The sequence below is a fragment of the Panthera uncia genome, assembly GCF_023721935.1.
Source record: "Panthera uncia isolate 11264 chromosome B3 unlocalized genomic scaffold, Puncia_PCG_1.0 HiC_scaffold_1, whole genome shotgun sequence".
NCBI lineage: Eukaryota > Metazoa > Chordata > Mammalia > Carnivora > Felidae > Panthera > Panthera uncia.
Genome location: NW_026057582.1, coordinates 107,479,481 through 107,502,706, shown reverse-complemented (window position 1 = coordinate 107,502,706; position 23,226 = coordinate 107,479,481). Strand labels below are relative to the sequence as shown.

At 52.2% G+C, this 23,226-nt stretch overlaps 1 protein-coding gene across 1 annotated transcript in view; it reads left to right on the top strand.

Annotated features, from left to right (window-relative positions):
• The first annotated feature begins 888 nt into the window (after positions 1-888).
• ITGA11 (integrin subunit alpha 11) overlaps positions 889-23,226 on the top strand; it is a 123,756-nt gene continuing 101,418 nt past the window's right edge. Inside the window, exon 1 of the mRNA XM_049613806.1 lies at positions 889-960. Coding sequence (XP_049469763.1) covers positions 909-960 — 52 coding nt within the window. The 5' untranslated portion in view covers positions 889-908. The remainder of the gene's footprint in view (positions 961-23,226) is intronic.

Below are 23,226 nucleotides of genomic sequence, written 5' to 3'. Positions count from 1 at the left end.
TTCACCACCTGTGCCATCCCATCCTCTGCCTCAATTCTCCCCTGCTGGGCAGGCCAGCCTCTACACTCCCTGGTTCTGGTCCAGGGCCTGATTTAAAGTTTGTGCAACAAATGTGCGTTGAATTTAATTGTCAGGGGTTTTGAACTGCTGGGAAGGAAGGTGGCTGCGTTCCAAAGAACAGCTTCACTGCTGTGAAAGTAGGCACAGGATCCTCCTGGCTGCGTTGGGGTGCCTCAGGTAGGAGGGGCGGACAGAAGGAGGTGGAGCAGGGATCCGCATTCATTCCGGGGTCAGAAGCAGCACCGGGGCCTTTGCATTCCAAGCTCCCTAAGAGGGCAGGCAGGAGGGACGTCTCCGAATTGACGTTTGAGGGACATCCGCTCCCCTGGGCCAAGGGAGACCTCAGTCGTGGCCAATGTCTTCGGTCCACCTGAGATACCCCTCCGAGCTTTGTGAACCCTCTGGGAAACGGGAATATAAACCACTTTTGCTGCAGAGATTTGGCATTTGGTGGCGGGGTGTGGAGGGAGGCGCCGCACCGGTTCTCGGAGGCGGGGGGCGGGGGGGGGGGTTCTCCCCGGCAGAGGAGGAGTAGGGGCGCGGGGGGTGCGGAGAGGGCGTGGTGGGGGGGGGGGAGCGGCACGCCGCGTGCCCAGGTGGCAGAGGGGCCGAGACTGGCCCCGCGCCCGGCGCGAGCGTGTCCGCGCGCCCCTCCCCGCCGCCCGAGCCCTCCCACTTCCTCTGCAGGAGCGGCGGCTGTCAGGGAGCCGGGCGCGCGGCTCGCAGTGCAGGCTCCGGGCGCCCGCGAGGAGGCTGCCGCTCGGGCTCGCCGCCCCGCCGCCCCGCCGCCCCTCACCTGGCCCCAGCCGCCGCCGCCGCCGCCGCCGCCGCCGCCGCCGCCGCGCGCCATGGACCTGCCCAGGGGCCTCCTGGTGGCCTGGACGCTCAGCCTGTGGCCAGGTACGTCCCCCTTGCCTTCGCGTGCCGGTGGGAGCCCCTCGGAGGGTCGGAGCTTGGCTGCTGGGGGGACGCGGGTCCCCCGAGAAGCGGCGGCAGTCTAGCGGCCAAACTCCGCAAAAGAGGGCGCCGGGGCGACTCGGGGCCGGGAGTTTGGGTGTGCGGGGAGGAGTTGGGGAAGATTGAAGAGGCTCGAGTCGAGGAGCGCGGCGGGCTGGCGGCCCCGCCGGACACGCTGGCTACGTCCCGGCGCCCCGCCGGGGAGACTCGGGCGTCCCGGGAGCGCGGAGGGCGCGTGGCCCGGGCTGGGAGGGGTCCGGACGCGCGGAGCAAGCGCCGCCTCGGGAGCCCTCCTGCCTGCGGAGGGAGGCGCCTGAAGTTTGGGGAGCCGGGCGCGGCGGCCCGGGAGAGCTGGGGGGACCTGGGCGCCGAGCGCTGCCCAGAGTCCCTCCGGCCGCGGTCGGACGAAGCCCCAGGGCGGCGGCCCCTAGGCGGGGGCGAGCGGTCGCCGGCCGGGCCGAAGGCGACGGGCGCAGCTTCGCAGTCCAGGGCCCCAGAAACCTTACCTGACACGCGGGGTAGGGACGGGGCAACCGGCGCTCGAAATTATGCAGTTATTCAATAATCGGGGGAAGCCGCCGTCGCCGAGGCGCGCGCCGCCCGCCTAATGCAATCCAGGTGTCGGGGCGCGGCGAGGACCTCGGGCCGGCCGGGCGCACTGCCGGCAGCCAGAAGCGGGCCCTGGGCTCTCCGCACTGGGGCCACCCGGCCCGGGCTTCTCCACCCCCGGCGACCCGGCCCGACCCGGGGTGGCGGCCAGCGGCGCCGTTCTACCGGCGGCGACCGCTTTCGGGGCCTCTCCTTTGCGCAGCGGAGTGTCCCGGCGGGGACCAGAGCCCGCCGCGGGGACTGGCCGCCCGGCCTCGCCTCCCCTTCCGCATGGGTCAGGCTGGGGCTGGAGCGGTACTGGGGTCGGACGCGGGGGCAGCAGGGAAGGAGCAGACAGGGAGCGCCGGTGGCGACCCCCCAGCCCGGGCTCACTCACCGCGGTCCCAGGGTACCGCGGAAACAAGTGCACCCCCCATCGGTCTCTAGCGGAGACTCTGGAAGGGCCTGTAGTTGAAAGAGTTTCTGGCCATGGATTTCAGTCCAGATCCTAGAGCCACGAAGCAAACATTGCCGCTTTCAGTTGTTGGGGGAAAGGAGTGTTGGGGAGGGCATCAGGCCACCAGGCCAGCATACATCTAGAAACCAGCTGCAGGGGGAGGTGAAGTCCACTCTAGGTCTTTTAGACAGGAGGGAAGGTAACTCCAGGAACTGTCTTCAAATCACGGGGAGATCCAGTCTTAGGAAAAGGGAGCCCTGTGTGGCTCCAGATAGGAGGAACCTTCCCACCGGACCTGAGATGGAGAAAGTCTGGACCTCGGAAAGCTAAGAATGAAGTCTTTGGAATCAGAGCGCTTCCATCCTGGCTCTGCTGCCCACTAGCTGTACAATCTTGGCCACAATATGCAATCTCTCCAACAGGTTTCCTTCTTTGTGGAACGGAGATAGAAATTCAGACCGAGTTCATAAAGTACTCCAGATAATTAAGTGAGGCACTGTCGGAAAAGTCCTTAACACAGGGCTTGGTGCACAGCAGGGCAGAAGCCATGGTTGTTAATGTCGTTTACTCAAGCAGGAATGGTGGGGGTGGGGGGGTGGCGCTAGGGGAGTGGGGTGAAGGACAGGGACAGGATTTGTGACTCAGAATTCCCTTTAAATGGAGAAAAACCACCCTTAAGTTATGTATGGTCAGTTTGGGTTCTTAAAATATGGGATTCATTAAACATATCAATCAGTGTTGGAACGACGACATCTGCTTGCAAGAAACTGGGCGTGGGGACCAAGTATGTGTGCAGTCTGGGTCCTGCCTGGAGCTGGGAATAAGGCAAGGCCAGAGGAAGCTGAATAGAGGGATTAGGGAGTGAACAGCACAGAAAAGCTAAGGACTATGGTTCACACAAGAGAAGTTCAGTTCCACTTGATTAGCAAAGGAGGCTTCCTGAGGGGAGGAGAGCCTTGAAAGGGTGTGGAGAGGCCTCAAAGTAGGGTTGTTTATAAGTTAGAGTGTTATTTCCTGGGACTGATTAAAGAGAGAGAGAAAAAAAAGGATATTTTAAACCACAAAGGTGACTCTATTTTGGACCCAAATTGGAAAGGTTGGGGGGGGGGTTGGGGGGGTCAGTAGCTCCATCCCCCTGGCTCCAGAGCAAGATTGATGTCAGTCTCCCAGTGGTGCATCACATGGGTTCAATGTGAGGATTACCAGGAAGCTTGCCGGATGGTGACAGCACAGCTTGGCTGAGCCGGGAACCTGTCACAGGCCAAGTTGGGAGTGAATGTACGTGGGAGCCATTATGAGTTTGGAGATTCTATCTTGCCAGAGCTTCTGCTGTAAGTTGGGCAGGGTGATGGGTGGGCAAAACTAGAAAGGAAGAAAAAAGGAATAGAGAGAAGGAGGGAAAGAGGAAGGAAGGAAGGGAGGAAGGAAATAAAAGAAGGAGGGAAGAAGGGAAGAGGAAGGGAGGATGGAGGGAAGGAAGGATGGAAGGAAGGAATAGGAAATAGACAAACCCAAAGACTTTTGTAGCTGACATCCAGGTAAAACAGATCCCTTGATCAGAAGTTTCTATCATAACACATCTGTAATAAGGGTTCATGAGTAATGATTCTTTAAAACTCAATCTTTACTGAGCACCTATTGTCTGCGGCACTCCATAAAGGCACACAGGGAGATCAGACACAGCGTGGGGGTGAAAGCCTGGAGGTCTCACTCCCTAGACTGGGTCTGGCCTCTGCCAGTTAGGACTCTGTGCTCTTTGCAAATTACCAAATGGTTCTGTGCCTCAGCTTTCTCATCTGCAAAATGGGGATGATAATAAGAGAATTTACAGAATTATCCAAAGATTAAATGAGTAAGTGTAAATACAGTGCTTGGAAAGTTCCAGCACATATTAAGCATTCAGGGAGGTTGTCTTTCTTCTCCAGCAGCAGCAGCTTAGGACTGAAGGTACCGACCGTACAGTAAGGGATGGAAGGATGCACCGAGTTGTAGCTGTCAAACTCAAGTCCATAGGAGAGGTCTAAAGGAAGTGCTACGTGCGAGGGTGCAGGAGAAGACATACATGTCAAGGCCCCAAATAAACCCAAACTTTCCCAGCCCCTCTCCTAAAGACCTGGCCCGAAGTCTTGATCATGATGGGAATTGAGGGATTTTATTTATTTATTTATTTATTTATTTATTTATTTATTTATTTATTTATTTCGGTTGAGGCTGTCATGAAGTCAATGCGATCTTAGTGTGAGTGTCTTGTGGTATTTTGTGGCGTGGAGAAGAACCATACCATGCGGCATGGCCCTTGTGTGTCCCTGTGGGAGCCGGGGGTGGGGGGCGGTTCTTATTCAGCAGAAAATCCTGGTCTGGAAAAAAAAAAACAACAACACAGTACTAGGCACCATGGGTGTGCAAAGACTAAAAAGATCCAAGCCCGGCTCTCCAGCCGTGGGGCTTGTCAGCCAAGCCTCTCAGCTGAGGAGCTTCTGGACCCTTCCACACGCGGGTCTCGGGGCCCCTGAAAAGAGCAGTGGAGTATCACCTTCTTTCTCGTTATTCACTGTGGCCAGTGTCTATCCCACCGTGGCCCCCCAGAGATGGGATGTCTATCTCCTTGCTGTTCTCCTTGTCCCCGGCCACCCACACAGGGCTGTGGGCCCCTACAGAACTCAGACAGCGACTCACCTTGATTTTGACCTCCCCGAAGCTCTTTCTCTCCCCTCCTGTAGGGGAAGCTTCCTTCAGCAGCAGGCAACTTCCCTTCCATCCTTGCTCCTCCTTGCTTAGGACAAAACTGTGGTCTGAGCTGGCTTGCCTCTTTAGTTCTTTGTGTTTTTTTTAATAGTAGGTTTTTTTTTTTTTTTAAATAGAAGTACAACCGATATCCAGTATTGTATTCATTTCAGGTTACAACACAGTGATTCAACATTTATACGTCTTATGAAATGCACACCGTGATGAGTGGTTGCAACCTGCCACCACAGAAAGCGATTACAGTATTACTGACTAGATTCCCCAGGCTGTGCTTTTCATCTCCAGGACTTTTTTATTTAATAACTGGAAGTTTGTGCCTCTTAATCCCTTTCACCTCTGGCAGCCCAGTTTATTCCCTGTATTGATGAGTCTATTTGTCTTGTTCTGTTTGTTCATTTGCTTTGTTTTTTAGATTCCGCGTGTAAATGAAATCACATGGTATATGTCTCTTTCTGACTTATTTCACTTAGTGCCGTACCCTCTGGGTGTTACCCATGTTGTTGTGATTGGCAAGATTTCGTTATCTTTTGTGATTGAGTAATGTCCCATTGTGTACACAAAGTACATCTTCTTTATCCATTCGTCTATCAATGGACACTTAGGTTGCTCCCATATCTTAGCTATTGTAAATAGTGCTGCAATGAACAACAGAGGGCATATATCTTTTTGAATTAGTGTTTTCATTTTGGGGGAGTAAATACCCAATAGTGGAATTACTGGGTCATTCAGAACTATTAAAATAGTTCTATTTTTAATTTTTTGAGGAATTGCCATACTGTTTTCCACAGTGGCTGCACCAATTTACATTCCCACCAATAGCACATGGGTTCTCTTTTCTCCACATCCTCACCAACATTTGTTTTTTCTTGTCTTTGTGATGATAGCCATTCTGACAGGTGCGAGATGATACTTCGTTGTGGTATTGATTTGCATTTCACTAATGATGAGTGATATTGAGCATATTTTCATGTGCCCATCGGCCATCTGTATGTCTTCTTTGGAAAAGGTGTCTATTCAGTTTCTCTACCCGTTTTAAAATCAGATTGCTTTTTTGGGGGGGGCACCTGGGTGGCTCAGTCAGTTAAGCATCCGACTTCGGCTCAGGTCACGATCTCGCGGTCTGTGAGTTCGAGCCCCGCGTCGGGCTCTGTGCTGACAGCTCAGAGCCCGGAGCCTGTTTCCGATTCTGTGTCTCCCTCTCTCTGACCCTCCCCCGTTCATGCTCTGTCTCTCTCTGTCTCAAAAATAAATAAACATTAAAAAAAATTAAAAAATAAAATAAAATCAGATTGCTTTTTTTTAAATGACTTCTTATATTTTGGGGGGTATTAACTACTTATCAGATACATCATTTGCAAATATTTTCTCCCATTTAGTAGATGTGGATTTTTTCATTTTGGTGATGGTTTACTTTCCTGTGCAAAAGCTTTTAGTCTGATGTAGTCCCAATTGTTTATTTTTGCTTTTGTTGTCCTTGCCTCGGGAGACAGACCCTCCCAAATATTGCTAAGACCCATGTCTAGGAGTTTACTGCCTATGTTTTCTTTTAGGGGTTTTATGACTTCAGGTATCACATTTAGGGCTTTAATCCATTTTGAGTTTATTTTTTTATATGGTGTAAGAAAGGGGTGCACTTCCTTCCTTCCTTCCTTCCTTCCTTCTTTCTTCCTTCCTCCCCTCCCCTCTCCTGTTCCTTCCTTCCTTCTTTCCTTCTCTTTTCCTCCCTTCCTTCCTCCCTCCCTTTCTTTCCTTCCTCCTCCCTTCCTTCCTCCATCCCTTCCTTCCTCCCTTCCTCCCTCCCTTCTATTCTTCCTTCCTCCCTCCCTTCCTCCCTCCCTTCTATTCTTCCTTCCTCCCCTTCCCATTCCGTCCTTCCTTCTTTCCTTCTCTTTTCCTCCCTTCCTTCCTCCCTCCCTTTCCCTCCTCCCTCCCTTTCCTTCCTTCCTTCCTCCCTCCCTCCCTCCCTCCCTCCCTCCCTTTCCTTCCTACCTCCCTTTCCTTCCTTCCTTCCTTCCTTCCTCCCTCCCTCCCTCCCTCCCTTCCTTTCCTTCCTCCCTCCCTTTCCTTCCTTCCTTCCTTCCTTCCTTCCTCCCTCCCTCCCTCCCTCCCTCCCTCCCCTCCTTCCTCCCTTCCTCCCTCCCTTCCTTCCTCCCTTCCTCCCTTCCTCCCTTCCTCCCTCCCTTCTTTCTTCCTTCCTCCTCTCTCCTTCCCATTCCTTCCTTCCTTCTTTCCTTCCTTTTTTCCTCCCTTCCTCCCCCCCTTTCCTTCCTTCCTTCCTTCCTTCCTTCCTTTCCTACCATGTAGCTGTCTAGTTTTCCCAACACCACTTATTGAAGAAACGGTCTTTTCCCATTGTATGTTCTTCTGTCCTTTGTTATAGATTAATTGACCATATACACGTGGGTTTATTTCTGGGCTCTCTGCTTGGTCCCGCTGACCTATGTGTCTATCTTTGTGCCAGTGCCATACTGTTTTGATTACTACAGCTTGTAGTATAGTTTGAAATCCAGGATTGTGATACCTCCAGCTTCGTTCTTCTCTCTCAAGATTGCTTTGGCTATTCGGATCTTTTGTGGCTCCATACAAATTTGGGGATTATTCTAGTTTTGTGAAAAATGCTGTTGGTATTTTGATGGAGATTACATTGAATCTCTACGTTGCTTTGGGTAGTGTGGACATTTTAACACTTAATTCTTCCAGTCCATGAATATGCTGTATCCTTCCACTTATTGGTTCATCGTCAATCTCTTTCATCAATACCTTACAGTTTTCAGAGTACAGGTCTTTTACCTCCTTGGTTTAATTTATTCCCAGGTATTTTCTTCTTTTTGATACAATTGCAAATAGGATTTTCTTGATTTCTCTTTCTGCTAGCTCATTATTAGTGTATAAAAATGCAACAGATTTCTGTCTAATAATTTTATATCCTGCAATTTTAATGAATTCATTTATTAATTCTAATAGCTTTTTAGTGGAGCCTTTAGGATTTTCTATATATATCATGTTATTTGCAAATAGTGGCAGTGTTCCTTCTTTATCAGTTGAGATGTCTTTTATTTCTTTTCTTGTCTGGTGACTGTAACTAGGATTTTGGATACTATGCAGCAAGGTTGGGCAGCCTTGTGTTGTTCCTAATTTCAGAGGAAAAGCTTTTCACTATTGAGTGTGACGTTGGCTGTGGATTTGTCATATGTGGCCTTTATTATGTTGAGGTATACGATGGCTTCCAGCTGACTCCGAACCCACATGCCCTCAGTGTGGAGTGCTTGCTAGAGGGAGCTGTGGTCCAGGTGGGGGTCCAACCCCCATCATGTAAATCCCAGCTGGACAAATTCTTAGCTGAAAGCCCAGAAGTTTGTTACCAGTGTGGGGAGAAGGGGAGGCAAGAGGCTGGAGTTGGTCATCTTGTAAACCCCAATTAAATAAGCTTTCCAAAACATTCCATTCCATGGAATGGCTTTCATACCCTTCATGTTTTTATGACCTGAGTCCCAACGTAAATAAAATCCCACCTGGAGGGAAAAGCCAGGGTGGTCACATTGCCTCCCTGCCTCTGTCCCTCATTTCGTTGTTCACCCACGTGCTTCCTGAACAGCAGCAGTGATCACCATGTGCGTGGCCTGGGAGCCCAACTGCCTGGGTTCAAATCTTTTCTTCTCGGCTGACCCTGGAGAAGCCCCTCTGGGCCTCATTTTTCCTCGTCTGTGTAATGGGGAGAAAAACAACATCACAGGCTGGTGCGTGCTAAACGTCCGATGATCTGTACGTGACTCACTCATATCAAGTGCTTCGAGCAGCATCTGGCACCCAGTCAGCCGTCGGTTAACAGCAGCAGGTATCCCCTTCCCACCGTGCGTCATTTGATTGATGCCGTCCGCTATGTTGAGCACATTCTCACATCTCACTTAGGCCCTGCTGCTGCCTCACGAAGTCACGACTGCAGTCACCAGAATACACGCGAGGAGCGTGTTGGTTCATCCAAGGTCATGCTGATAGAGTAAGAGATCGCATCAGGATTGTTTGACGCCCAAGCCATGGCTCCTCCTTAATCCATTCATGATATTTCTTTGGGAACTGGGCCCGGAGAGCATAGATAGATGAGTAAGGTGCTCCTGCTGAAGGAGCTGTCTTCAGGGAAAATAAGATCAGCGCTCAAATGGCCATCCGCACAAGGGCACCAGCCCAGGAGTGGCCACTCCCTTCTTCAGACTCAGCCAGACACCGGCTTCTCAGTCAAGGTGCCGGCCTGATGAGAAGCGACGCTCACATGGTGCCTCAGAATGTAAGCACGGCTCTCCCTCCCTTGCCTCACAGCTCAGGGCCGAGAGAGGCTCTCTACCCGCTGCCCCCAAGTTCCCAGTGCTCTGGACCATGCCACCCGCCCCCAAACTCCCTCTCCAGTCCCTTCTCGGGGTCCGGGCTGAGCAGTTCTCTTCTCCTATTCCCCTAATCAAAACCTGCTCTGAGCCCCAGACCTAATGATTTAATTCAGGCTGAAGGGCACTAATGAGTGATGACAATTTCATGTGTCCTACCTGAAGGGGTTTGCATTTCAACTGGACTGTACCTTGAGCTCAAGGGACAAGGGGCTGATGGTAAAATGTCAGGTGCAGAGGCCAAACAGCAGACTAAATATTTGAGGCTGGGGACCTGCCTTCACGTGGTCCAGCCACTTGGCCCACTCTTCCGGCCCTTGTGGATGACGGAGGCCCCATCCTGTAAGTTAGAAGAATCCCGTCTGTGGCTTGGGTGATGCACTAGAGCAGACAGAGGCTTTTCCACGTGGCATGTGGGGTGAGTTAGGCAAGTTGCTATAGCAACATACTCCAGGATTCCAAACAGGATGACACAGAGAAGGGGTTCCTGCCTCTGCAGCTGGGGTTGATAGTTTTCTTCCTCCAGAGCATCACCCAGCTGGGCCGGGCTATCAGAAATCCTGACCCTGCAGATTTCCTAGGCCTATGTCTTTGCAGATTGGGAGGGCTGTGCCTCAGGAAGGCCATGGGGAAAAAAAGCCAAAATGAGCGAGTGGGTGCAGATCGGATGAGCATTTCCATATGTTCATTCTATCAATGAGGAGGGGCCAAGTGAGGCTTAGAGGCCCTGCCATGGCTAGTATGTCCATTAGGTAGATGGAGAAACTGAGGCTCTTAATGGTTTTCCCAAGATCACATGGGAACTCAGAGGCAGGTTCTCTGGCCAAAGATGAGGTTAGGAATCTAATTTGCTACACCTAATTTAAGGAGCAAGCAATGCTTCGGTCAAAGGAATGAAGTTCTAATGGTAGAAATTCTACATCTGTGGCAGGCAGGTGGGATAAGATCATTGAAATCGTTCTCTATAGACCTCCGGTATTCCCCGGCCCCCACAGTTCTCTCTCTCAGCCTGGCCATCCCCAGACCACTGCCCCAGACCACTGCCCCCTCCTCCTACCCAGAAAGGTCACAAAGCAGCGCCCATTTCTTCTTCCTCTACCAGAACTGGTCTTTCCCTGGAGTTAATAGCCTCTCAGATCCAGTAACTGGTGGCAATCATAAAGTTCCACAAATAATTTGTAGGCAGGGCTCTTCTCTGGGTTTATTCACACCGTTTTCCACACGTGCAAGGCCAGCCACATCATCTGCAAAACCCAGTACAAAATGAAAACACAGGGCTCCTCGTTTAAAAAGATTAAGAATTCCAGGATGGCCACCACAGAGCATTAAATCAAGTGTGGGCCCTTCTGAGTGTAGAGCCCTGAGCAGCTGCTCAGGTCGCACACCCATGAAGCCAGCCTGCTCACGTGGTTCTCCCCACAGGCCTGTACTTCGGCAGGGAGGCACCATGATCCCACTTTACACATGAAGAAACTGAGTGGCTTGTCCGTTTGACGCACGTGTACTGAGCACCCACTACACCTCCAGATTCTGGGGATTTCAAATTAGATAAGGCACAGCCTCTTCTCGAGGGACATGGTGGGAGCAGGAAGGCGCAGATCACATACAGACTGTAGGGTGCTGGTGCCCACGATGCTGGGGTATCCCATGGAGCAGTTCTAAAGGCGGAGTGAGGCCTGCGGGATGCATTTGAAGCCGTGGAAATCAAAAGATGCTTCCCTCTCCAGCTACTACTGGCCCAAGACCACTTTGAGAACCTTTGGGGGGGGGGGGGGGGGGGGACCTTCCAAGCACTTGGCGCTAGGCTCTGGAGTAGCCACCTTGCTGAATGCATGAGGCCAAAACTTGAATCTTCTGGCCTTTCTGCAGCCGCAGGTACTTGTACTGCTGTGGTCCTGCGGGCCGATACTTTACGAGGGGACACTCCTCGGGCTTTTTGCCCACTCTGCCCCACCCATCTTGGTCTGTCCTGGAATATTGCAGACGATCAGCAAATCCAGCGTCCTTCATCCTGGATGAGCAAGGGGATGGCGGCCTGCATAAAACAGAACCTTTGCCCAGGCCCCACCCCAGAACACATCATCACTCTCTGTTAGAGCCCAGCATCACGTTTTTTAAAACTCCCCCGTCATTCCAACAGACAGCCATGGCTGAGCATCACTGATGAACTCTAAGCCCGGTCCCCAGTGAAGCAGAAGAGAAAGCACCGTCCGGGACGGGAATGACTTACCCAGGGTCACACAACAGCCAGTGGTGAAGCCAAGATTTCACCAGTTCTCCTGAGCCCCAGTTCCTCCGGTCCACACCCACGCCCACCCCCACCCCAGCCTGAGCTGGCGCAGGATTCATAGCCAGGCTGGGCTGGAAACCCAGCTTGGAGTCAAAGTTTGAGAGGCTGAGCACAAGGTGGAATTTGGGGGTGGGAGTTGGCACGTGGGGAGTTGATCGTTGGAGACCCTCTCTGTGTCTCCTACAAAGCCATGAGCTATTGGGCACTGGGCCCCAAGCAGGAAACCCAGAAAAGCCAAAGAGGGGCGTTGGAGGACACTGATCTGCTGAGGATCCTGGTCAGAACTGCCAACAGACAGATGGAGAGGCACAGGGGTTGGGGGCGGGATGGGAGGTGTCCAGCAGGGGTTAGACGAAGCCCCCTAGCATCATTCCAACCCTCTGATTCTGGGGCCTGCTGAAACTGTTGTCAGTGTTCGAGTGAAGGAAGCGCCCAACTCAGGATGGGGCACAGGCCAAGCAAAGCCTTGTGGGGTGGGAAAGGGATGCTCCGTCAGGAAGAGAGATCTGGGGACAGAGCAGGAGGGCTCTGGGACCTCCCTGAGGCCCCAGCCCAACTCAGGTGTCATTGTCTCCCTGACCCCCATTCCATCAGACCGTTTTCAATAGCAGCCAAGGTAAAGCTAAAATACAAAGTAGTGTCGCCACTCCCCTGCTTAAAACCTTCAGTGGCTCCCTATTGCCATCAGGTTGGCAGAGCTAACCAGACCCTGAATAGCTGGCCCTGGCCTGTGCTCAGGACCCACCCGGAGCAGCACCACATGCACCAGCACCCACACCCTCCCAGAGGGCCCCCACCAGACCGAGCTTAGTTTTCCAGGCATACCAGCTCACTCTGGCCTTCACTCATGTTGTTCCTTAGATCCCATTCTGCCTCCTCCTTTTTCCTGGCTGCCTCCTACTTATTCTTCAGGTCTCCACTTGGGCTCCAGTTCCTCCTGGAAGCCTCACCTTAGCCCCTCAACGAGACCTTGGAGACCTGTATGATCTCAAGACACCCTGCACTTTACCGACCACACAGTATTGTAATTGGTTGCACATCTTCCTCCACCGAACTAAGAGCAGAGACCACATCTCCTACCACTCCCGGTGTCCCTAGCTCTCACCAAGCGCCACAGTAGATGCTTGATTAATATGTATTAAATATGTAAGAACTGTCCGAGTAAACAGAAAGTTTTTTTTTTTTTAACGTTTATTTATTACTGAGAGACAGAGAGAGACAGAGCATGAGCAGGGGAGGGGCGGAGAGAGGGGGAGACACAGAATCTGAATCGGGCTCCAGGCTCTGAGCTGTCAGCACAGAGCCCGATGTGGGGCTCCAGCTCACAGACCGCGAGATCCTGACCGGAGCCGAAGTCGGATGCTTAACCAACTGAGCCACCCAGGCGCCCCTAAATAGAAAGGCATTTAAGAGCAAGATAATGTCTTCCATTCCTCTGCACGTGTACCCCCAAGGGGGCCCTAACACAGGGACCTGTGTGAGCCGGGCCCTGTGCTCGGTGCTCTAGTGGGTAAAAGATAAGAGATACATCCTGTCCTCCGATGAGTTTATGGTTTAGTGGGAGAGACAGGACCTTTGTATAAATAACTGTAATATAAGGGAGGAAGTCACACAGAGAAAAGACTCTGGGATTTGAGAGTTGGGAAAGAGATCGCAAATGCAGGAGGGATAGAGAGTGTATCTGGGCAAAGGGCGTGATGTTGGTCAGCGGGATATTGGAGGGTGTGCCACGGGGAACTGAGAGAAGGGAACACCTTCAGGGCCGAGGCACTGAGAGGGGATCTGAATGCCAGCTAAGACATTGGATTTAGCAGATGGGGAGCCATTGGAGGTTTCTGAGGGAGGGTGGCGGCATGTTTGAATCTGTGTTTTGAGAAGTTCTGGGGGACGGAGGAGGGTGAATGCGACAGGACAACTGAGACCAGGTGGAATGAGGTAAGACGGACGTGGAGTGACCCAGGGGCCACCAGAGCCTGGTGGAGAGGTGGCAAGATGAAAGGAGAAGAACGAGGCTGGAGGGACAGAATGGAGCGGGGCCTGGTCATCTGGGGAGGAGAGGTGTCAGGGAGGCCAAGCGGCAACACCACTGGCTTGTGCGGAGGAGGAGGTCGGAGGAGGGGAGGTCAAGTCCGTTCTAGACATGCCGACTTTGCGGGGCTCCCGGGGCTGGTGGAGGGGGCCCTCAGGCAATGGGAAATGTTGGCCGGGAGCTTGGAGGCGAGTCCGACTCCGAGTGCTTTGACTGGGAGCCTGTCACACAAACGTGCTTAGTGACACAACGCACGCAGGCCTAAGTGAGAGGAAGCACCCGCGGATGGGGCCTCCCGGCCTCCAGCCCCTGCCCAGGCCCAGAAGCAGTGATTCATGCCCCAAACTTAAAGAGAACCCAGATTTTGATTTTAAAAGCCTTTCAGAGCAGAAGAAGCCAAGGAGAGGGCCAGGCCAGACCACAAGCCAAACATCAGCTGTGGAATGTGCTTGCTGCTGACGGTGAGGCCAGCCAGGGGCAGAGACACTGGCAGCCTCAGTGAGAGGCCCTGCCGATTGTCCCGAATGTGTCCGAAGTGTCGCCAAGATGGTCCCTGCTCTTTTCTCTCTCTTCCGTGTGGCTCTGCCTGCCTTCTGCTCATCTTAAAACTAGCTCTCCCCACCACACCCCAGCCTGCCCACTGGGCCCATGTCATCGGTGCTCTGAAAGCCCCCATGCCCTCGGCCTTCCCATCTCCACTCACTCAGCCTGGAGGACCAGGGCCAGGAGGCAGGCAGTTGTCTGGGGGCCACTTTGGGGGGGACCCGGAAAGGCTCCCGTGGCTGGCGGTAAGAGCCACCTAACTGGTCCCCCTGCCTCTGCCCTGGCCCCTTGAGGCTCAACCCCCCTCGTAGCCAGAGGGATGCTGCTGGAATGTAGGTCAGATCATGTCATGTCCCTCCCGTTTGATCTAGCTTCCCCTGCCTTTCTGACCTCATCCTGACTCCTCCCCGACTTGCTCCTTCTGCTCCACCCTCGCAGTCTCTGGAAGGTTCTTCCCCACAACGAGCATCTCGGGCTTCGAACTTGCGGTTCCTTCTGCCTGGGGGGCTCCTCACCAAAGAGTTTCTCTCACTTACTTCAGGCCTTTCCTCCAACATCACCCTCTCACGGAGGCATTTGATGGCTCCCCCGACGAAAATGTCAACCTCCCCCTGCGTACACGCACAGACATAAACACCCTCCCCTGCTTCCGTCTCTCTGAGGCATCTCTCGTTATTTAGCCTCGTTGCTTGTTTATTTTTTCACCTTGTCTGTTGTCTCCTCCAACAGAATGTGATCAGGAGAGCAAGGATTCGTGTATGTTGTGTTTACTTCTGTCTCCCAGGGTCCAGAGCAGTGCCTGGCCGGGGGGAGACAAGCAGTAAATGGTTGTAGAGTGAATGGATCGATCAATGAAAACTCACTCAAGCCTGCAACCTCCTGAAATCCCATTAACTAATCCCCACTGAGGTTAGTATCGCCCTGGTTCCAGTCACCTTTCTCAACAGGCCAGGCCCCTGGGTGGGCATGTGCTCAGCCCTGACACTCCCAAGGCCATTTGTTTTTAGATTAAAGGCTTTCTTTCCAGACAAGGAGAGGCAACAGGCAGTTGCAGGTGGGCAGGACAAGGAGGGCTGCTGAGGCGGAAGAGGGGCTCTTGAGGGGAGGAGGGCCTTGAAAGGGGCACATCAGTTCACAGCAGACAGCCCAGGCCGGCCCAGCTGGCCCCGTGCTGTTCGGTGTTATGACTATGACTCAGAACGTGAGGAGACGTGAGAAAGGCCTTGTTTTTACACAGTGCCAACTGATGTATATAATGGGACTTCCCAGGAAACAAGGCGGGGAGAGCACAAGTTTAAAATGCTCGGTTTCCCACAAAAGCGTGGTGATTCGGACATCACCCATGTACCGCAGGATGTGACCATGTCATCTAGTACGGAGGAAGGAGCTGGCGGTGCCCGGAGAAGATGGCAGGGACCAAACGGTAGATCCCAGGTTACGGTCCAATCCCTGGGTGCCACTGGACCAGAACCGGCCCTGGGGACTTGGGAGATGACGTGAAACCCGTCATACAGGTGGAGTCTGAGCCCAGCGAGGTTCATATGAGCGGCACGTTGCTGTGACTTGAGCTTTGAATACCGGCGCTGACACTTACTAAGTGTGTGATTTTGGACAAGTCACTTCCTCTCTCTCTAGGATATATAATGGAAATGATGATGCCCACCATGTGGGATTAGTAGGAAAAATTAGAGATGATGCTGATCACTGCAAAATGTCCGGTGGGGACAGGGAGCCGAATAAATGTTAATTTATTACATTTAGCAATAGTAATGCTTGATAACATTCATAGAGGGCTTCCAGGAACCGGGCTTTGTTCTAATTGCTTGTCTTCTCAATAATCCTGTAAGAGGGGTGCTAGTCCCCCATTTTAGAGACGAGACACTGAGGCATGTAGATGTGAAGGAACTTACCCAAGATCACCCAGGTGATAAAGTCAACCTGGGATTTGAACCCAGGCAGTCTGACTCCAGTGACTGTAGTCCCTAGAGACTATGGGACTTGCCCCAGGTCACACAACCGCCACCGAACAAGAGAACCAGAGTCCAAATCCAGGTTTGATCACCTGAAAACCCACTTCCTCCCTGCTTTTTTTAAAAAAAAATTTTGAATTGTTTATGTATTTTTGAGAGAGAGAGACAGAGACAGAGTGCGAGCAGAGGAGGAACAGAGAGAGAGGGAGACCCGGAATCTGAAGCAGGCTCCAGGCTCTGAGCTGTCAGCACAGAGCCAAATGTGGGGCTTAAACACACAAACCGCGGGTTTGACCTGAGCTAAAGTCGGACGCTCAACTGACTGAGCCACCCAGGCGCCCCGTCCTTGTTTTTATGTACTGCTCATAGGACTTTGGCCATAGCTGTGTAATACACTATTTTCACTTAATAATTTTCCTTAAATTGACTTTAAATCAATTTAATTTTTTAAATTTACCCTAATCCTAAGCCATAATTGCTATGAAACTTAAGTTTTTATTTGCTTGTAATTTTTTAATACCCATTAAATAAACACATGAGTAGTCAAGTTTTAATGTTCCCTCCTGACCCACCTAAACTTTTTTCGACCACAATGCCATGGGGGACCCTGGATTCTACTATGCAGCTCTCAGGAAGGACAGATACCCCCGTCCCTACTCATCCAGAACTGAAGTGGGTCAGGTATGAGACTGACCCAGACTCCATTCATCTGGGATGTGATTTGCCCTGGCTCTCTCTCCTTGGAGGTTTGGTCAAGGCCTCTTCAAGGGCCAGCACCCCGTGGCAGTCTCGAGGAGGAGTCTAGAAAAGCTGGCAGGTGTCCAGGCACAGGAGTGGCCGTTTTCTCTTGTGCTCAGCCCAGCCCAGGGTTCCTGCAGGGCTGCTTGACTTGGCAGTGGCCCCGCTGGACTGGCCCCCACTGCTGATGGGGGTGGGCCAAGGAAGAGGGGTCTGCCCAGGGTGCCCTGCTTAGGCAGGTGAAGAGAGTTTTATGGGGAACCGGAGCCCGGATCAAAGCTTTGCTGAGCATGGGGCTGGTCTGGAGTTGGTGGGGGCAGGGGAGGGACGTGGTGGGGGAGCAAGGAACCACAGGGAGGACAGCCCAAATAAACCTTTGGCTCCCCATGAAAGGAGAAGAAACCCCAATCCTTTCCATAATCAGTGTCCTTAATGGATGTAGGTGAAAATGGAGAGGAACTTGCTTCCCCAGGCTCTAGCAGCCCCAGAAAGACCTCCTCTTCCAGGAAGCCCTCCTGGACCACTGCTGAAGTGATGGTGATATTTCTGTGGGCTTCTCTGTCTTATCAGCAGCACTTCTACTCTCCACAAGGCTGCCTGGCCCCTTGGACAGTGGGCACTAGGCACTGTCCGTTTGCTTCTCTCTTACTCTTCCCTCCTCCACGGAGCACCACACCATCCTGCCCAGTGCCAACATACACCTTGCTTAAGGTTTCAACACTGCCCCAGGCAGTTCACACCAGCCAGCACCCCCTCTTCTTCCAACCCTGGCTCTGCTCAGCCTGCTGGGCAGTAAATCAACTGCAACCTAATTCACACAGAGGAGTTCACGGCTGATAGACTATTAGACCTACGCCACTCCTTATTGATTTTTTAGGAGCGGCTGCTTGAAACCAGCCATGACTTGGCCCAAATGGACCAACCTGAACCGACCCTGAGTGTTCTAGATGTGGAAACCAAAGCCTGGGGTTGGATTACATCTCTCACTACTCCTCTGAGTCTGCGGTAATGAAAAAGCCTGGGCTGCAGATGATGACCTCTGGGTCAAGTTCGGGCTTCAATACTGAACTTGAGTGACCCATGTATCCTCTTAAGACTTCCATTCAGTCACTTCTAAGGTAAGTGTTTGGCCTCCATGATCCTAAAAGCTCTTTGAGGGCGATGCTCCCATGCATCTGTGAATAGGTCCGGAATTAGAAGCCAACTTTGACTATAAAGGCCACACGTACCATGAGAAAGTTGACAACAGAGACTCTACTTTAGAACAACTTTATCTAGAGGATGGTTGGCCCTTCCTCATCCACAGGTCCGTGAGCAGTTCTAAGCCTCAGGGGCCTCTTAAAAGGCCTTAGTGCCAAACATCTGCCTGATAGGAAACGTGAAGCCCGAATATCCCAGATGAGTGGCTATCCTCGGCTTGCATCCCTCCAGTGACAGAGAGCTCACCACCTCACAAGGCAGGCCTTTGTTTTCCAGCAAAGGCAGGCGGAGTCATGAGCCCTTGACTCTTCTAAAGACCTAAACGTGACAATAGACATTTGTGATAGTTTTGAAACCATGAGGAAGTGATATATACGAAAACCCAAAGGGCTTCTGCATAACCTTCAGGGAACCAACTCACTTCCACTCCCTAATGTCCTCCACCCCTATCAAGCCCAGCCAATAGCATCCAGCTTCGCTTGGGTTCTATTGGGTCTATGTTAAGCTCTATGCAGCCAGAGAACTTTTCAGATGGGTTGCGGGTGTATCCACTGTAGGGCGGGCCCTGCAGGCTTGGAAGGGAAGGGCCCCCCACAATTCCTTTTTTTAGTTTGTATTCAAAGACCAGGGGCAGACAGGCACAGCAATTCTCCGGGTCCTCACTGCGCTGCTTCCTGTCCTCCGAGGGAAAGCTCTGCCACAAATTGCATATCCTAAGCCTTGTCTTGCTCTTACTTTACCCAAACACTCCCCGGACTGGGGCTTAGCCTGGATGCACAGGGCTCTTGCTCCACACGCCCATGACAAGCGGGAAATAATCTTAGGAACTCGAAAACCAAAACCAAACTGTCTGAGCTCTTTGAGCTGGTTAGTATGTCAGGAAAGGGAGGAACTCACTGTCCAATTCAGCTTCCTTTGAAAGGGACCGTGGCTGGGATCTGGGTGGGCAGGGCTGCCACGTACAGCTGTAAAGACTGTGGACTGCATAAGTCAAACGACTACGGTGTAAACAGCACTCTTTGCAGTTGTGCAGTGTAGTGCAGTGACTGGGGGGCTCGAGGGAGTAAGATGGGAACAGTGCACGTCGATGGGCTTCATGAAATCCTACACAGGGACTCAGAACATCCAGTCCAGCGTGTGCCTTTTACCGATAAGAAAACAGAGTCAGGAAGAGCAAGAAACCCATCCAAGTTGTAAAACATGTTAAAAAGCTATGCTGGGGTTAGAACCAGGGCTTCTGAAGCCAAATTCAGGACTCTGAAGTTCTCTCCCCCTCTGAGGCTCCGAGTGTAACTTTCCCCTTCTACTCTTTGTCGGCAGGTTAGTGTATGAGACTCTTGGGGGCCTGGTGATTGTTATGCTTTTTTTTTCTCCAATCTCTTTTAACAAATGCGTATTGAGTACTTATTGTGTGCGAGGCATTGTTCCAGATGCTAAGGATAAGGTAGGGAGACAGACAGATACAGTCCCTTCCAGTGGAGTGCTGGTAAATGTTTAACAACCCGTTCTGGCTCTTGGGATGAGGTGGGTAGAGTCGCTGTTTGTAGCATTTGCCAAATACCGTGGTGTAAATCCTCCCACTGTGGTCAATTAAAAGCAAGCCACCACCATGACATCACAGAAAGGGAAGATTGTACACATTCCGGTCTGGTCCCCTTCCTTGTGGAACTTAAACTCCAGGGGGGAGAGGAGACAGTGTCCAAGTGAGCAAATAGCTCTTATAACCAACTGTAATTATCTTTATTTGTCAAAGACATAAGGAAGATGCTTTGAGGGAGGATAATGGTTCTCCGGAGCGTGCTCAGGAAAGAGTTCTCTGAGGCCAGGACATTAAAACTGGAGGTTAAGAAGGAGCCGGCTGAGCAAAGATCTTGGAGAATAATGTTCTAGACAAAAGGAACAGCTAGTCCAAAGGCCCTGAGGTGGGAAGAACTCTGTGGGTTTGAAGATCAGGGAGGGAGTCAGAGTGATTGAAAGTAGAAAGTGGTAAAGATTGTGACACAGGAACAGAGAGATCCTGCAAGGTCTGGTGAGCCCTGGGGAAGGGTCTAGAATCTACCCTAAATGCGATGGCAGGACCCCAGAAGTTTTCAGCAGGAAGGTACCAGGATCATAGGATCTGGCTGCTATGAAGAGCATAGTTTGGAGTTGAGCAAAAGTAGGATTAAGGGACCAATGAGAAGCCTCTTGCAAAGGGGTGCCTGCGTGGCTAATTCGGTTAAGCATCCGACTTCAGCTCGGGTCATGATTTCATGGCTTGTGATTGCAAGCCCCACGTTGGGCTCTGTGCTGACAGCTCAGAGCCTGGAGACTGTTTCAGATTCTGTGTCTCCCTCGCTCTCTGCTCCTCCACCATTCATGCTCTGTCTCTCTCTCTCCTTCAAAAATAAATAAAAATTAAAAATTGTTGTAATCTTAAAAAAAAAAAAACAAAGAAGCGTCTTGCAGAGGTCCAGGTATAAAAGGATGAAAATGACTTGGCCTGGGTGGTGTCAGAGGAAATAGAGAAGAGGGGACACATTCGAGAGGAATCGAGGGGGTGGAGCTGGCAGGATTTGCCTATGGGAAGTGAAGGAAAATCCTGAGGACTGATGTCCAAGCTTGTGACTCAAGCCATCGGATGGTAGGTGACTCCAGGTCCTGAAATGGGGAATTCTGGGAGAAAGCCTGTTGGGAAGGGAAAACCTCAGGCATCTTTTTGGTCGCATGAAGTGAGATGCCATGAGACATTCAAGTGAAAATGTCTGTGGGCATCTGGGCATTGACCATGGGGCTCAGAGGGCAGGGCTGGGCTGGGCTGGGTGTGATCTGGGGCTCGCAGGAGCCTGGGCTAGTTTGGGGTGAGTGGAGAAAGGCCTCAGCCCAAGTCCCACATGCTCAGCCAGGTCCTACAGGTGCATATTTGGGGTCACATCTCTGCCTCCAGTCTTCTAGGCAGCTTGAGGTCAGGGAGAAGGTTAGTTGCTCCAAACTTTGTTGTACTTTAAATGAACTTGCGACACAGAGATTCACAATATTGACACTGGTGTGTTTTTATATCCTTCACGGCAGCCTTTGAGAACTTAAGGAAAGAGGTCCATTTTGATCACTTTCCCTAGCTAGAAAAAGGAAAAAATGATGTCAGGCAGGAAAATACACTGGCTCTCATAAAAACGCGAATCTTATTCCTGAAGGAGGTGATCCCTGTGTTCCCTGAAGGCATGAGATGGCTGTCCAAGGCTGGGAGCAAAAAAAAGCAATGTTAATTACAGCAAATTTCAGTTTGCTGTTTGCTCTTTTCAGTTTTTAGGCCTGTTTTCCATGAGCCTGACATCTGCCTAACCAGCACATTGGCAAACTCCCGGTTTCTCAAAAAAATAAATAAAAAGGATAGCCCTCGCTCTTGCCAGCACTGGCTCCTTCTTTCCATCTCTCCTCTCTGGATGCTTATGCAAGTGTCTCTATTTCACCCCGCAGCTCACCCGCCCCAGTAAGTGTTTGCTCTCCCCTGTAGCCTTCCCCACAGCGGGGCCCTCACTACCCGATATGGCTGCCCGGCCCATGTCTGATTGCTTCTGATGTAGAGATTTCTTTGTGATAAGTCATAGGTCAGCAAGCTTTAGGACACTGTGGGAACAGGACAGAGAACAACTGAGCTTTTGGATGAGACAAGGAAGCTGAAGCAGGGGAGAGAGGTAGGCAGGCCGGCGCAGGAGGGCTCCCTGGCCTTTCGCACCCCGCGTGTAGCATGGGGGCAGGGGGGAGCCCGGCTGGGGAGAGCAGAGGGTGAACTGACAGAGGGCAGTGGGCAGAGGTGAGACTGCCCTGAGCCCCGTCAGCATAGGTCCTTCTTAGATGATTATCGAGTTAACTTGATAAGCTCATCCATGCTCGTTCATTCATGAGTTTGTTCAGTCAACTTTGTTGAGAGGCTGTTGTGTTCTGGATACTGAGCAGGGCCCAGGGCCGAAGAGGGACAGAAGCCCCCTCGCCTTGGTTATGGTGGCCTCTCTTTTTGGCACCAAATATCGGGTTGGCCTAGGGTCTACAATGCTCCAACGCAAGTGAAAGCTTCAAAGACAGAGCTATCTCTGGTCCGGGAAGGGGAAGGGCATCCTCTTTGGACACGAGTAGAGGGTCTTATCCAACCCCACTGTGGAGAGCTCTCAGCTGCCCTGCCTGCTCTCTCGCAGACACAGCTGACCTGGAGGGGCACTCTAGAGGGGTAAAGGGTGTGTCACCTGGGAAGCAGGCAGGATGAGGCCTCAGCGTGAGCACCTAGGCCATGGGCAAGTCAGTCTCGGAGCCTCCATTTCTTTGCCTGTCTAGTGGGGATCAAATCCCTAATCACGTGTTAGGATTCAATGAAATACTAAGGTACCTGGCCTGTTCCTGGCACTTGATAGGTGTTCCAAGAATGACAGTTGAATCCCGTTGGGAGATTCAGGGAAGGAATGGACCAAGAGCACTGCCTTTGGATCCCTGCTCTAACTAAAGACCTTGGTCACAGCAGGCAACTTCCTGAGCCTCTGTTTCCCCATTGGTGAGACAGGCCCAAGCCCAGCCTTTTGTGTGCATGTGTCTACTTCATGTTTGTTGAGTGCCTGCTGTCTGAAACAGTAGGCACCAAGGACATGCAGGTGCAGGACATGGCCCGCTCCCTGTCCCCTGGCCTCTCCACCCCAGGTGTGGAAGGGAGGGTCAGGAGGCGGGACAGCTGGGAAGGGACATTGGACGAGGTGGGGACCACAGGAGCAAAATGACAGGGCGAGTGGGGCACACACTGGGCCCTGCTCATGGGTGGGTGCAGAAGAGAGGGCAGATGGGAAGAGAAGACACACAGGTGGAGGAGACAGAGAGCAAAGGCAGGTAGGCAAGCGCAGCAGTGTTCCTTCTGTGTAGACAGACGGTGTGTTAGAAGCTGCCTGGGCCTGATGGGATCGTGAATATGAAAGCCTCTGTCCAGTTAAGACCTCTGTACACATACGAAGGCTTTCCAAGATGCGGGGCTCAAGTGGAACCCAGCACTCAGCCAGTGACAATGTCTAGGCCCCCTCACTGTACGCACGAGGAAGCTGTCTGATTCTGACGTGCGCTTTTTCACACATGGAACATCCAGGAGGACATAAAAGAACTTATGGATCTGGGGCTCCTCCTCCCGGGGAAGGTGGACTTGTGGCCACAGCCACCCAGGAGACAGCCACTGGCTCGCCCAGAGTGGCTCACTGCCAGAAGCAGCAGTGAATGTGGGCTGGGGACGCGCTGGTTCCCAGATGAGATCATTTCCCTGAGAG